The sequence below is a fragment of the Pomacea canaliculata genome, linkage group LG6 (genome assembly GCF_003073045.1).
Source record: "Pomacea canaliculata isolate SZHN2017 linkage group LG6, ASM307304v1, whole genome shotgun sequence".
NCBI classification, from domain to species: Eukaryota; Metazoa; Mollusca; class Gastropoda; order Architaenioglossa; family Ampullariidae; genus Pomacea; species Pomacea canaliculata.
This window is the reverse complement of record NC_037595.1, coordinates 15,917,498-15,932,373: the sequence shown is the minus strand read 5'-3', so window position 1 is coordinate 15,932,373 and position 14,876 is coordinate 15,917,498. Positions and strand designations below refer to the sequence as shown.

General features: G+C 44.5%; 1 protein-coding gene across 1 annotated transcript; it reads right to left on the bottom strand.

Moving 5' to 3' along the window:
* Positions 1-385: 385 nt before the first annotated feature.
* Positions 386-11,028, bottom strand: LOC112566158 (mucin-5AC-like). The gene is made up of 11 exons (XM_025242150.1): positions 11,005-11,028; positions 9,033-9,129; positions 8,209-8,401; positions 7,390-7,568; positions 6,943-7,158; positions 5,982-6,050; positions 5,009-5,605; positions 4,288-4,332; positions 3,594-3,687; positions 2,560-2,634; positions 386-1,921 (listed from the first exon to the last, which is right to left on the bottom strand). The coding sequence occupies exons 1-11, from the start codon at positions 11,026-11,028 to the stop codon at positions 1,696-1,698; spliced, it is 1,815 nt and encodes a 604-aa protein (XP_025097935.1). The 3' UTR covers positions 386-1,695.
* Positions 11,029-14,876: the final 3,848 nt, after the last annotated feature.

The window sequence follows — 14,876 nt, the reverse complement described above, 5'->3', positions numbered from 1 at the left end:
ATAAGCAGAATTAAAATCAACAAAATAAGTCAGACATAAGCTTCTATCTTTGTACATTTTCCCCTCTTTTTATTTTAGTGCGTTTATTAGAGTTTCAGTTTCTTTTCGGTGGACTGCAAGATGTAAAAAGAAGCATTAACTTTGCTTACCATCTGTTACCATCGTAAATAAAGATTTGTCATTTGTGCGCCTTGCTGTACGCTTGGTCAGCCTTGTGTTATCATCATTAACTCGTTCTGTCTGGTCAGCCTTGTCTTATCATTACTAGCAATGGTAGATAACCTTTTCCTCCCTCTACACAATCTATCGTGCTGCTACACAAACACACCAGGTAAACATTACTTGGTTAAGTGTACATACGCCTTCAAGCCCTCAAACAATAAAGTATAAACATGTTCGCAGACTTTTATTTAGAGATCGTAAATATAGCCAGAACGACAGAGGAGCAAATTATTATTATTCGTGGTTTTGCGTTTTCTGTGAAGCATTTTTATTGTGGAGCATCATTTTCAGTCAGCAACACATCATTTGAAGTCGTGATACTGCGGCTGTCGTTACATGCATAGTGCACGTCTGTCATCCTTTTGACGCACGTGCAGTTTTTGATGACACCTTTGATGACCATTACAAAGTCCTCAGCAGATCAAATGAAAATGTTGGTACTGCATAGCTTTGTTTATATTACAATTCAGCCAAAATATATCTATTTCGACTGTATTATCTACTTTTTGCGAGTCGTAGGATTAAAGGAAATCACAATGCAGCATGAAATCACCAAAATATTTCATAGTCTGTCCAAAACTGATCACTTTATTTTTTTTAATCACAATCATCCTGTCGATAACTGTTTACCTCATCACATGTGAAAGTTACGCTACATTCACAAATCGCGTGATAGAACAATTGAACGTTGCCACACTCACCGCAAGAACGAGACATTAAATGCACTGTCACGTGATATGCAGAACTGAAGGTCAGGGGCAGACTCCTTCGTCGACATCAATTAATCTGACACTAACAGATGACACATGACACATGACACGTGACATTAACAACAAGCAACACTGAGACCACGGGCCTCAATCATGTCGTGTCCAGTGCGAGCAGACGATGGCAGGCCCCTCCACTCCACTATTTTCACTCAGTCGTAAACAAAGTGCGTTCCGCATCGCGACACTCATTCTTTTTCTCACACTGGATGATCCGCTAGCCTGGTTTATCACGTGACAAGATGGACATTTTCACAGTTTGTTACACACAGTGTAGGGTGGAGCTGCTTACAGTCTGGTAACCGTCGTGTCCAAATCCTCCTGGGTGTCGTCGATGTTACTATAAATAGCTGTGTCTGCGTTCTGCTGGTTGTCGTCGATGTTACTGTAAATAGCTGTGTCTGAGCTCTGTTTGTGTGTCCTTGGCTTCACTACAGTCGTCGATGTTACTGTAGATGTTCGTTGTGTCTACTTCGGCCTTGACCCCACTCTCATGTTTGTTGCCCGGATGTGAGTGTTGCGGGCCGTTATGTCGACCACCTGACGTCTCGTCAATGGCGTCTCCAGGCGGGGAGTTCCTGACCTGGGACCTGTCAGTGCCAACAGTTACGTGACTGACAAAAGGAGCATGGCCGTTAGGAATGGCGGCCATCTTGGTCCTGCAATATCGCCGACTCCCTTGGTGTTGTCTCCCTTGTTTCCTGTCTCATGGTCTACGGCGTCTGGTGGGGTTGTAGTCTCCCTTGCTGTTCTTCATGGCGCTGTCGGTATCTGGCCCCTTACTGTTATCTCCCTTGTTGCAGCTGGTGGCGCTGTCGGCGTGTGTGGGTGTAATGACGACCTCCATCTCCTGGGGCTGACTGTGCCAGCCGTCGCCCGCAGAGTTCCTCCCACTCCCCGGACTGTACAGCTTGAGCGACCGCTGCTCTGACCTGTGACGTACAAGTAGACAAAACAAATCACACGACAATTATACAATGTCAAAAGTATGTCACCGATAAGACGTCCGAACTGTCACACGTGACTAATGCTATTCAGAAGTGTCATGTGTAACCAACTCGTCAGTCCCTGTGTGAGGTACGGGTATGCTTGTATTTACTCCATGATATTCAGGTTAGGACATCGTGAAGTGTGTCTGTATTTACTCTGCGATTATGTTCAGGTTATTACGCAGAGGGACAGAACTGGTTCAGATCTCAACACTTTGAGACATGGCCAGCCGCTCTGCTTGTAATGAGTGGGGTGAGATGCCGTGAGGATCCAGTGATCCAGGGAGTGGAGCGCGAGCAGGACCTAATGAACAGAGCGTGGAATATGATCCATGGTAGGAGATTAATGAGGGGCTGGCTTGTGAAGCAAAGGAGGTATAAGATAGAGAAGAGAGGATAAATAGTTTAGTCAGGTGAGTGACGGAGGGTGTACTGTAAACGTGACCCCAGGTGTGAGTGACAGGTTGTACAGGTTTGCCAATCAGCCAGCAGCAAGCAGTGTGAGTGGTACAGATTGTTCACAAGCAGATACACGTCTTGCCAGCGGTGTGTATAACAGAAGCAGCCTGCTCTTGCCATACCTCTGCTGCCTCCAGTTAAGGTCCCGGATGCTGGACTGGTCTGGTAAAAGCTTCACGGTGACTTCGTCGTAGCAGCTGAAAGTAAAGCGAGGTAACCACGATTACTGTCACGGCGGCCTTGTGAGTGTCAAGCGAGGTAACCACGGTTACCGTCTGGGCGGTCTTGTGGATGACTATGACTGTTCTTGCCTTTGTGAATGATCACATGAAAAGTTATCTCCCTTTGAGGAAACTGCTGATACATTGCTACCGTACCTGCCAAGGGTTTGACTGCCTCTACGGGGATGCTAACAAGACACCTTTGCCGAGATACTTGTCACACTGTAACGGTTGCAGTGACGTCGTGTGAGTAGCACCAACTAGGATTTTACAAGGTGTACTTCGTTGTCTTTTATCCAAACGGCTTTTGGTCATCACAAACGATAAATAATTGCAACCAGTTTTGGTGTTGAGAAGAGGTCAGGGGCAGTTTACGACAATGTGAAGAAGAGGATACAGGCTGTAGCTACCTCACAGTTGATAAGGATGTTTATGAGGATGCTGAGACATTACACGGTTACAGACGCTAGACTATGTTCAGTTACAGACTGCATGTTGATGACTGTAGTGAGAAGACTCTGTTACAATATGATAGCTAGTTATTAGCAATTTACAGGTCTTCATTGTGGTCAAATATGTGCTGGAACCTGCATGAGTACACGTGGCTGCACTCAGAGCATTTTTGATGAGGCAGACGCTAACTGTTGTAGGAGATCGAGGAGCATGTAGTTGTAACTATTGTACGAAATCGAGGCGCATGTACTTGTAATTGTAGTACCAGACCTAGGCGCGTGGTTTGTTGTTACTGTTCCCTAGCGCTTATTGGTCTCCACACAACGATACTACTACAAGTACAAGTACACAAACGCAACTGGCCTAATCTCTCTGATATGAAGAAACCAATGTATCGCTAGACTAAAATAAGAGTGACTAACAAAATAAAACAAATAAAATAAAATGTGAGGGAGATGAGGAGCAAGGGACGTGGTACTGACTTTCTTCTGAAGCGAACGGCCAGCGACACTACGACAACGCTCAACACCACGGCAGCCACAACGATGCCGACGATGGCTCCCACGGGCAGACCCTCTGCACACAAAGTGATGACGTCACACAAGTGGTACATTCAGCGTGTAGCAGGAATGTTGGCGCATTAAGACATGCTGGACATGTTTACGCCCGTTTGTATGTAAGATAACAACGCACATGAAAGACAAAAAGTGAAGATACTGCAGAAAGTTAAAAACAGATTCGAAGCGGAGAGCCTAGTTCTGTGTCAACAGTTGACATACTTAACTATTCCATACCCCTATGACGCAGCTTATTTTTACCCTGTTGACCCAGCTGTGGAGTGGGTGGGTACCCGACTCCGTAAGGACTGGGGAAGGTAAGACCGCAATGAAGACTACACAGACAGCGCCCTCGCAAAAAACTATTTCCCGAAATTAAGTTCTCTCACATCTCACTGCTCTACCACCTATGAACGTCGTCACCAGTTTTACTGTTTACAGCAGGAAAGTCAACATAAACAAAAGCTAAAGAGAGGAAACTAAAATCTAGAGACAACAAGAAGGACAGACTGCAAGTCAGAAGCACGACACATCACGAGACACCACGAGACACCGCGAGACATCACGAGACACCACGAGACGCTACGACACACCCCGAGACACGTATGACGTCACTTACCTGACGCTTCGTCAGCAAACTTCTGTGCAGCAGTTCCCGGGGCAGCTGCAAAGAATAAATCACAGCCCACAATCATCATCGCCATCATCAATCATCGTTATGCTCACCATCCAACACCAGTTCCACCTCTTACCATCTACAAGATGATAGATCATCGTCTAATTCAGAGCTTACTGGGCAACATGAGCTCAGTGACTAATAATTCCGTGGTTTGAGAGACTCCACATCTCGTGACCTAAAATATTCCTTTCTTAAAATAAGGAAGTCAATACAGCAGTCTTTTAGTGCTTACTAATTACTAATGACACAGCCATCGTTAACTCTGCAACCCACTGCTGGTCTTATCGATACGTGAAAACGTCACACATGCAACAACAACAACAACAAGCAGCAATCAGTTTTAACGAAGCAAAATAACAAAACATGGATCATGCTTCATCTTTCTGAGAACGCATTGGCAGTAGGGACATGTCCACCACAGGAAAGTCCTTGTTACCGCCACTCAAACCCCAATGAATGGGATGAATGGAGCGTTCGAAGGCGGCCACATAGAAGAAAGAAGACTTGGACGGCAGGTAGCAAGTGTGAAATGATTAAGAGGAACTGTTGCTAAGTTACGGTACAGCACAATAAGAGGCAGACATCTTGAATTCAAGCTTCGTTTTCCTGGTGTCACTGATCTGATGACACCAGCAGCAGACTGAGCAGCACCTCTACTCACCTGTAGTGTCAGCGATGGGTGGTGCAGGTGTGGTGCTGTTCACTGAGGATCTGGACGATGTGACAGCAAAAGCATTTGTCGTTGGTACAGGTACGGTTGTTGAAGTCGTTGAGGGCGTAACTGATGTCAGAGCCTCCGTCGTTGTTGCAAGCGTTGTCACTTTGGTTGTGGCTGATGTTAATGTTGTTGATATTGATGTAGTTGACGTTTCGGTTGTTGATACTGATTTAGTTGGTGTTGTGGATGTCGTTATTGGTATTGTAGTGGTTGTTGCTGGTGTAGTAGAAGTCGATGACACTGATGTAGTTGGTGCTGTAGTGGTTGTTGTTATTGTAGTTGTTGGTGGTGTTGTGGAGGTCGTTATTGGTATTGTAGTGGTTGTTGCTGGTGTAGAAGACGTTGATGACATTGATGTAGTTGGTGTTGTAGTGGTTGTTGTTATTGTAGTAGTTGTTGTTGGTGTTGTGGTGGTCGTCATTGGTGTTGTAGTAGTTGCTGGCGGTGTTGTTGCTGTAGTAGTTGTTGGTGGTGGTGTTGTAGTAGTTGGTGGCGGTGTTGTAGTGGAGGTTGTAGTTGTCGTCGTTATGGACAAATAAGCTGCAAGAAACGAAGATGTTTGACAGTAGGACTTACTACATAGCGAATAGTTCCACTAGACACTTCGATTACCACAGCCTACCTACATGACTACCATATAAGGCTAGACTGTACCATGTGGTATTAACTCTGCAGTGGTTGTGACGCATGCTCAAGAACTATGTGATTTTACTCAGAAATGCATATTGTCAGACTTAGAGTGAGAAGCAGCGTGAAATAGTACAAGTATAATTCTAGGAATGAAGTCAAGGGAAGTAGTACATGTAGAATTATGTTTATTGTGTCACGTCACATTTACCCAGGAACTAGAATGTGTGGTACTTGCTAATTAAGGTCAAGTGTGGCACCTACCCATGAAAACAAAAGTATTTCTTACCAAGGTAACGTTCATAATCGGTGACATCCTGACCGCACCTCAGTGTTATCTCGGCGGTGCCTGTGTCAGCTACAAACAGAATATTTATATATTGATGACATGTCAGAGCAATGACATTGTCTTACGTCAGTGTCCATGACATGTCAGAGCAATAACATTGTCTTGCTAAGCAGTCCTCTTTAAAACAATTAATGTGACCATAAATAAGTTCGCCAGGACTAGGAGTTTCTTTCTGTGTTTGTGCTAAAGTGTGATAATACTTTCTGGTTTGTGTTATCTACAAAAATCTGTCACTTTTCTGGTTAGAAGTTGTCAATCTTTCATTTACTTTCACACTTTTACAATAGGAGAAACACTGTCTATTGATAGTTGCTACCCACTGGTCATTGGGATAGCTGCTACCGGGAGCTACCCACTGGTTATTCAGTCGAGAGATTGACGAGAGCTGACCTCCGTGATGTTTTGCTTTTGGTTTGTTTTTTGTGATGTGCATTATGTTGTCTGAAGTACATGGAATTTAAGATTTAAATATACAATTTGTGTTCATAGTGCGCAGTACACTATCTGAAATATATTTATAGCAGATAATGTCAGTTGAAAGAAAATCTGTTTGCATTTACAGTTACAATATAATGTGATTTAACTTTTGCCAGATCAACCATACTGCATGCGCAGGTCCAAGGAGAACCACATACTTCTGTGACGTCAGCTGTGCGCTGGGATTGCTGTATCAAATGACCTGACTCAGCAGCTCATATCAAAAGTTACTTTATGACGTTACAACTGCCTAACATGACAGTAACCCTGACCTTGTAAGCCTAGCCAGCCTCGCTGTGGCCTCGAGTTTTGACTTGGACTGAAAAACGTCAGGGTGAGGGAGAGGGTTGCCGCAATAGCTCGGCTGCCGGAAAGTAGTTTTGGAATCCCTGGAGCTGATAGAGGATGGGTGGGTGCTCCATGCCAGCCTTGGTTATCGTCATTGACCAAACGCTATCATAGCTGGCATTGATGTCGTAGGCGCTGATGATGATATTCTGGTTGTTGTTGGTGTCGTTGCCAGAGGTCGCATCCAAGCGACAGGTGCAGTTGGGGTTGACTACTGTGTTGTAGCCGTAGATGATGGAAAGTAAATTTCCTTTAACAGTCACGTCAGTGCATGGGTCGACTATGACATCATCTGCAAATGTTCAAAAGCCGATATCACACGTGATCTACATTTACCATCTTTACTGTCATTCTGCTTATCAGTCATCAACATGTGTGTCGCTGTATGACAGAATACAAGCTCGGATCTCAAGCAGATATGAATTCTTCTAGATGGCGCTCAAAATATGCTGTCGGCGTCTGTGTCGAGTGTCATAACGAGGGGATCTCTGAATGCTCGACTTGCGGAGAGGAGGAGTCTCACCTGAGATACAGTCAGCCCGCAGTACATCATAGGTGGAAGAAACAGCAAAACCACTTCCACAGGTGACTTTTCCTGCCCACTGAGCCCGAGTACTGCATGTGGTCTGGTAAGAGCATGAACTTCGAACGAGTTCAAGGTTGTCAGGGGTCATGGACTGCGAGCAATCTGATCCATTGTTTCTGCCAATAGGATACAGGATACATGAGGGAAATGGAACTAGTCCGTAAAATAAAAATTGACTGGGCAATAGAATGTAAATTGTAAAGAAATTGTGAACAACTGCCTCTTGAATTATTACTGCATAACTACGACAAAGCGCTTTCATAATTATAAAAGGTACAGGTAATTCCATGACCGTACTGCACCACTGGAGTGAGTGGCCCTGGGTTCAGATCTCGTATAGGCCCACTCAGGTTTTATTCGGGTACTCTGGATTATTCCCACCTCTCTCTCCCCTCATAGTGGGAAATCACCTCTTGGTTGAAGCACCTTCCCGCCAAAAACCAGCCAGCCCTGACCCTACAGACCCTACTGCCACAGAGGAGGAAGGTGTCCATTGCCTATCCTTCTACAACCCTCTTTGGCGGCAGGTACCCACTCCACTGCTGGGTGAGCTGACAGTATCGTATATACCCACGTGTGACACACCACTGCTGGGTGAGCTGACAGTGACGTACGCTGTGTCACACTAGTGTGCGCCTTCACGTTCAGATGTCGTTGCTCTAAGCTGGTCGCTTGTCCTGAACTGTACCGGTAAACGGATAAACAAAAGTTAAATAAGACAAGTTAGCGTTGACAAATAAACAAATAAATTGTCACCTGCAACAGTCGTCCATGCAGTAAGGAGGGACTGCGTTAACAGCACCTCCACACTGGGTGAACCTGGCCGTTGTTTGAAAATAGTAGGCAGCCTCTTTGATGGCCATCCTGTGTCTGGCTGAACAGTTCATGAGGTGAAGTGAACAGTCACTTTTACCATAACACTTGCTGGATTCCACGGTGACCACCACATCTGGAAAGAGTTAATACATGGTTAATAGGGTTAATACAGTCCAGAGGTAAAAATAGTTTTATCACGAGCATCTCTGGAAGATCAGGTATTGAATAAAGACACTTAGCTCGAGTGTGTCTCGTGTGTCAGTAACAGTGTCTCATGTGTCAGTAAGGTATTGAAGTTAGTGGCAGTGTCAGTAAATTCAAGTAGTGAGTGACAGTGTCGAAATCACAAGTTTAGTAGAAGTGACTCCTTTCATCTTTAATATCCGTAATCTGATGATCCTCGGGCAAAAGCCATTCTCCTCCTCTAGAGCACAAAACCGACGACGAATAAATTTCACGGGCAGAACTAATTAAGATGTGTGGCGGAAGCATGGCTAACAACATTAATGAAGTTTTCTTCTGCTGTGTCTTTGATGTGTCATGTTCTTCTCGTCAGGAAATCAGAAGCTTGGTGCAAGCTTCACCCAAATTCTCCAGTCGTTTCTTCACATGATTCCGATCGTCTGTAATCATGAATCTGTCTTCTAGAAGTGAAGAATATGATTTAGAAACGATACCATTTATTGTTTGTGCAGTTGATTGCTTGTCACTAATTAACGGTCAATTACCACATGTGTGACTATGATCCTAATTATCCTCCCTACCTTGCGGTGCTGACTGTGGGGCACAAAGCCACAGAATGAACAGCCCCACGGCGATCACCCTCCCGTCATTAAGCCACGTGTTGAGCTGCCCTGTCATCTGAAAGACAGAAAGAAAGAATGAATTTACAGAAGATTACATACAGTGATTTATATCAGGGCTCGTATATGGTAAAGACTGAAAACGCGTATCAAGGTTTGCCCTCCAGGTGTGCAAAAGCTTATTCCGTTTGTCTACACACCACACATACTTCAGAAAACCCCGCATTCTTATCATAGTATACACCTACTTCATAAAATCAAATATTTCACTCTTCACTGTGCAGTGACTAGTGACAGCTCAGTGTCAATCAGTTTTCTGGGCTTCAAGTGTGAAGCCGGATGTAGACAGGAAAACCTTTCTTACACGTCTAGAAACACCAAAAACAGTTTTATCCCTGCATTTACTACATTAACTTGAATAATATTTGTACAGTGGGTTTCTCTCAAACATGGGAGCTTATTTCGCTTGCGCCTGACACAGACTGCATACAATAAAACACAAATATACAATAAACTTACTGATAAATGCACACGAAAGTGCACACTTCCTCAACAGCTAACAGTTGATGTGGGAGGGGAGGAGGGGAAGAGGGGAGGCTGCCGTGAAGGTGCTATCGGCCACACCCGATAGTAGTTGTCGGGTGGAGCTATGGAAATGAATGTGGTGACATATATGTATTGCACGTCACGTGCTCTTTTGAGATCAAAGTAGTGTTTGGGTTTTACAGGTTATTTGTTGACGGATAACAGAATATCATCTGCTCTTGTTGAAGATGAAATTGTTTTAGTTTATTGCAAGATAGGCCAATTTAAGAGCTGGTGTGTTACCTCCTGGAAAATTTATTTTGGATGAAGTTTGGTCCTACAATATCCATATATCGAAACATTGACACCCAAGCTTACAGTGCAATAGTATACTCACAGTGATACATAGATACACGAGCTCACAGTACATAGTACACGTAGGGTGATATAAAGACACACGAGCTTATACGTATACCCTTCTCTGGAAGAGCTACAAATCAGAAGCTGCAATCAGGTCGAGCAACATTCCCTTCAAAGTTCTACTGTTATGAAGAAAATATGTCAAACAATATGAGCCAAATATTTTCACAATATTGACTTATTACAGGATTCGTTATGTATAATGTCACTCTTTATATATAATGTCTCTGTATCTGTATAATATAGCTATATATATATATACTGTCTCTATACATTTATGTCAGTCTCTTTTTTTTCTTTCCTTTCCTCTGTCTCTCTGTAACACACACAGCGTTCATCCCAATGCCAATTCTCTGAATCTCTACCCACCTGTCTGTAGATTTCTACCCACCTGTCTCGCCGAGCCGCAGTCAATCGATGACAGAGAGTTTGGAGAGCACAGTCCCATAGCACCGCTACCCGCTGTACCCGCTGTACCCGCAACACATGACACCTACCTGCTGAGTGCTTGTTGTTGGTCGATATGTTCTACGTGCCAACAAACTCAACAAGTATAGCGTGGTCTTGCTGGTGTGTCTCCTGCCTATCTGACATACTACCGACATTGGCGGAGGTCACCTGTGTAGGCAGGTAAGCACATCACAGGACCAGAGAGCACTGCCTTCACACTGAGAGAAATGTGATTGTAGGTTGTGCTTCAGACACAACCCGGATGTTACAACTGCCGCTCCCTCTGGCACAAAGCAGCAGCCAGCCTAGCAATCAAGCGGAACATTGTAATCAGCCACACGAAGAACAGGTGCCACCCCGCCAAGCTACGGATGGGTGAGGGCCTGTCATGTATCAGGCTACACCCCTGCTCAGCGCCTGTACTGCTTGCTACTGTCCCCCTTCACCATGTCATGTGTGCCTTTACCTGTGTCACTCTCAGACACTTGTCTTGTGTGCATTTACCTTTGTGTCTCTTAGATATCATGTGTGCCTTTACCTGTGTCACTCTCAGACACGTCATGTGTGCCTTTACCTGTGTCACTCTCAGACACGTGACACAGCAAACGCAGTGAGACGCGGGAGAGCGGACGGCGTGCAGGAGAGGACGATAATCTTGCCGGCTGATCTTTAGCAAGAATTACTTACAAGATGTGCCTCGACATCTCTAGTCCAGCGATAAATAGCTAGATGGCGACACCAATAATAAAATTATAAAAGACCGCACGACCGCTGATGTCCATACCACGGGTGCGCATTGCCGCAAAAGGCAGAGCGTCCTCCCCCCCTTTTATACGTGCATCCCCCTAAGATCTTGTTTACTTTTCCTTTGATTTCTTTTAAGCAAACAACTTTTGAAAAGGGACATCGAGGAGAAGTATGGAGCTGTCAGTTCATGCGCAGTAAGTGTCGGGTGCCCGCAACGGGAAGTCGACGAAAAGATACACCTCTTACAGGGAAACAAACAGGAATAAAATGTATTATTGTGCAAGCTTCATGCTACACTGTAATAAAAAAAGATACAAAGATAGACATTGCACAGAGTTATAACATAATAATCAGCATATTGTAATAACTGTGTATTAATATCAGTGTGTAGTCTGTAGACTAACCTGTAATCAAGTCTCATTCATAAACAGAAATTACGTCACCTGGAGCGACCTCTGAACTTACAGCTCACGATCCTCGCTGTCATGGTAACAAAAGATTTATCCTTACGCCATCTCGTAGTGCGAATGTTCTTTATTAGATGTTTTATGTCCTCTTTTCTCCTCCTTGAAGGGGTGTTTGTCGCCCGCTTGACTTCTCAAAAGGTGTGTCACAATCATAATTTTCAGCGACAAGCTTTGTGTGACAGCGAGTGTCATGACAGGCGTTCACGTTGGTGACGTGTTCTAAAAGACTTTAGGGAAGTGCAATTGGTTTTTCTAATGATTGGGTACCGCATTCAGTACGGGTGGATCACGAAAATTATACGTTTGCTGCCTAGTGTGGTTGAATATCTTCCTTCTGTTCTTGATATATTTCCCTACAAACATCATCACGCACAGAAAAATCTCAAAATGGAGAGGTCGCGCTTAAACACAGATCCGTCTAATAAATTAGCATAATTACCGGCCTCCACAACGTTCGGAATCCATGTACAATCCTTACACCTCTTCCTCTTGACATCTCTTACTACACAAGAAGATGTTTGAGGGAGTGTATCCAGAAAAGGACAAAGGAGGGCTTTCACCCAGATTTGGGGATAGAGAATGTTGCGCTGAGCATCACCCTTCACACTAATAACACCAGCTGAAGGCCGAGATGTACCTGTGGGTGCGTGCAGCACGTGCAGGTTGAGCTGGGAATTCTGGGACGAAAGCGGTTACGAAAGAACGCTTCATAATAAATAAAGTACAAACAAACTCGTAATTCTAAATAAATGTAGCACTCTAGTAGTGTACTGAGTTATGTCTTTGGTTGTAGAGGGTAGGGATCGAACGGCGCCCAGGACTGTCCCTTCCTCACGCCGGCTTTGTGTGTAATAGCCAGCCTTGAGCTGCCCGCCCGCGGCCACTGGCTACTGGACCTATTGTTACACCCGAAGTTGAGAAGTTGCCTGAGCCACTTGGGGAGACAATGACCAGACAGGGCGGGATAAGGGTAACCAGTGGCGCCAAGTGGGCTGGAAAAGGATGTGACGAAACCGTGGGAAAGGGTGGGGGGATTCTGGAATAGGGATAGAATAAGTAGTGTAGCTTGACAGTTGAAAAAGGCTTTTTTGGATTTGGAAGTGAGAGTGGAGAGACGGCAGGCCAGCCACAGAGTGAAATAAAATCTACTGTTGTGTTCTTGTTCGACTAACTCACCCGACCTGCCATTACAGCTTTTTAGAGGTGTGAATTGTCTTCAGTAGATCCCCTTACCCTCTCTGCGAGATGTCATCGATAATTCAATCTTCGAGTCGATCTGTCTTGCTCAGTCTTTCAGACAAGTGCCCTAATATCTGTCTTTGGTACGAGACATGATATTAACCCTTCTGAAGGGGGAACATTATTTATATATCGAATTTGACCCACAACTGCATGGTAATGTGACAAAATCCTTGACACATGACACAATAGGACATAGCATATGGCAAAACACCACGAAAAGTGACAGATTGAAATCTTTGATATTCTGATAAATAGGTAACTGACATACTACCGACATACCGTCAACATAGACTGTGATCTCTGATACCCTGACAATACCCCCATCCCTTTCCTCGATCAACTTCTTTCTTTCTCTGATCCCCATTTTAAGTAGCCGCAAGATATACGTACTTCCTCGATACTATTTTAATTATTAATAGTCTTCAGGTAACAGAACCTATAACAAAAGCAGCAATGAGCTTTCCGAAACAGCATCACTTCTACCGCAAATGGTTACCTGACATTAGCTTGTACACCCATTTGTCTTACTGTGAGCTTCCAGAAACAGGATAGCTTCTGCCTGACAAGGCTATAGACCTATTTGTTGTACTTGGGCCACCTGAGACTCCACCACTAGTGCCGCCAGCTTAAAAAGCCATAGGCTATAGTACACATGTCTCACGGGGCCTAAACCACGCATTGTGCTTGACACAGCCCTTCATCATTACTGGTACCACTCTGTTGTAGCAAGAGGTGGGACTATATATATAGACTAGAGACTATCCACCCAGACACCCTCAACCCCCTGCCTATAGTTAACCCAGGTGTGGACTGGAGATTGACAGAGATTTGTGGAATGCAAGCGATCAAGGAAGAGGAGATGATCGAACACCGACCTCACATAAGCTGGCCCGGAAAAAACTATAAGGTCCCCAATTCTAGTGGCGTAGGAAGATGCTCAGCTTCTTTTTTTTTTTAGGGGGGGAAGGGACTCCATCCTGACAGTGGACGACGTTCACATTCTTATCACCTCAGTACCTTTTTCTTGAGTGGGGGGGGGGCTGTTCCCCTTGCCCCCCTGGTTCCTATACGCCACTATACACACTCTTCTCCCGCCTTCCTTCACGGCCGTACTTTGATTTTACCTCACTACAGCAGAAATTAACGTGTGCTAACGGATGTAACTACTGCACCTAATTCAGTCATTCTAGCAGTCCTTTAAACACAATTAAGTCGTTGTTTCACTGTGCTTTTAACTCCAGTTCACCCAGTTTCCAACTGTCTCGGTCTCCCATATCCGAGAATCTACGGAAAAGAGATTTCTGTCACGCCCACACTTAGTTATATGACATGCGTGGGTGCACACGAGCGCGCGCACACGTACACAAACAGAGTTGGCTATCAAAACACACACACAAGCAATCTTGAACACATCCTCCTGATTTAAATGTTATCTCTCTTACTCTAAGCACTTAAATAACAAATTTAAATGATCCCAAGATAGATATGTATGACTCGGTGAAATGTACATGTATAGTTGTATCTACATCCCAAACTGTGAAGGTTTGCTTTAAATACTTTTTTGTTTTTCGTTCCTAGACTCCGTCTCATATCCGTCATATAGAGAGTGAAGGAGGGGCGGCGTGAGAAACACAGCCTTTCTTTTTGTTTTTGTTGTTGCTGCAGTTGCTGTAGCTTTTTGTTATTGTTGTTTGAACATGTATATATGTCACCATGGTTGTGTCAAGCCATTCACCAGTGTTTCAACTGCAGACTTTCATCCGTAACCTGAGAATTACGGGGCACAGTTTTGCTACCCAGAGGTACACGTTTTAACATTTCAAGTGCTGCAAACAAGCAGAATGATGAGTGTCACAAGTCAAAGCCACAAACACGGGCTACCTGACAGGCAGAAGCCAGGAATGTCGTTCTGCAGGTAAAGATGCTAAAAATAGAGTGTGTACGAAACTGACAG

Excerpts from the sequence above, each read along its gene's own strand:
- LOC112566158 (XM_025242150.1), bottom strand. The coding sequence starts at position 11,028 with ATGACGTGTCTGAGAGTGACACAG. Across the intron at positions 7,159-7,389 it reads GCGGGCTGACTGTATCTCAG|ATGATGTCATAGTCGACCCA; the intron begins GTGAGACTCCTC and ends GAACATTTGCAG. Across the intron at positions 2,635-3,593 it reads GCCGTTCGCTTCAGAAGAAA|CTGCTACGACGAAGTCACCG; the intron begins GTCAGTACCACG and ends CTTTACTTTCAG.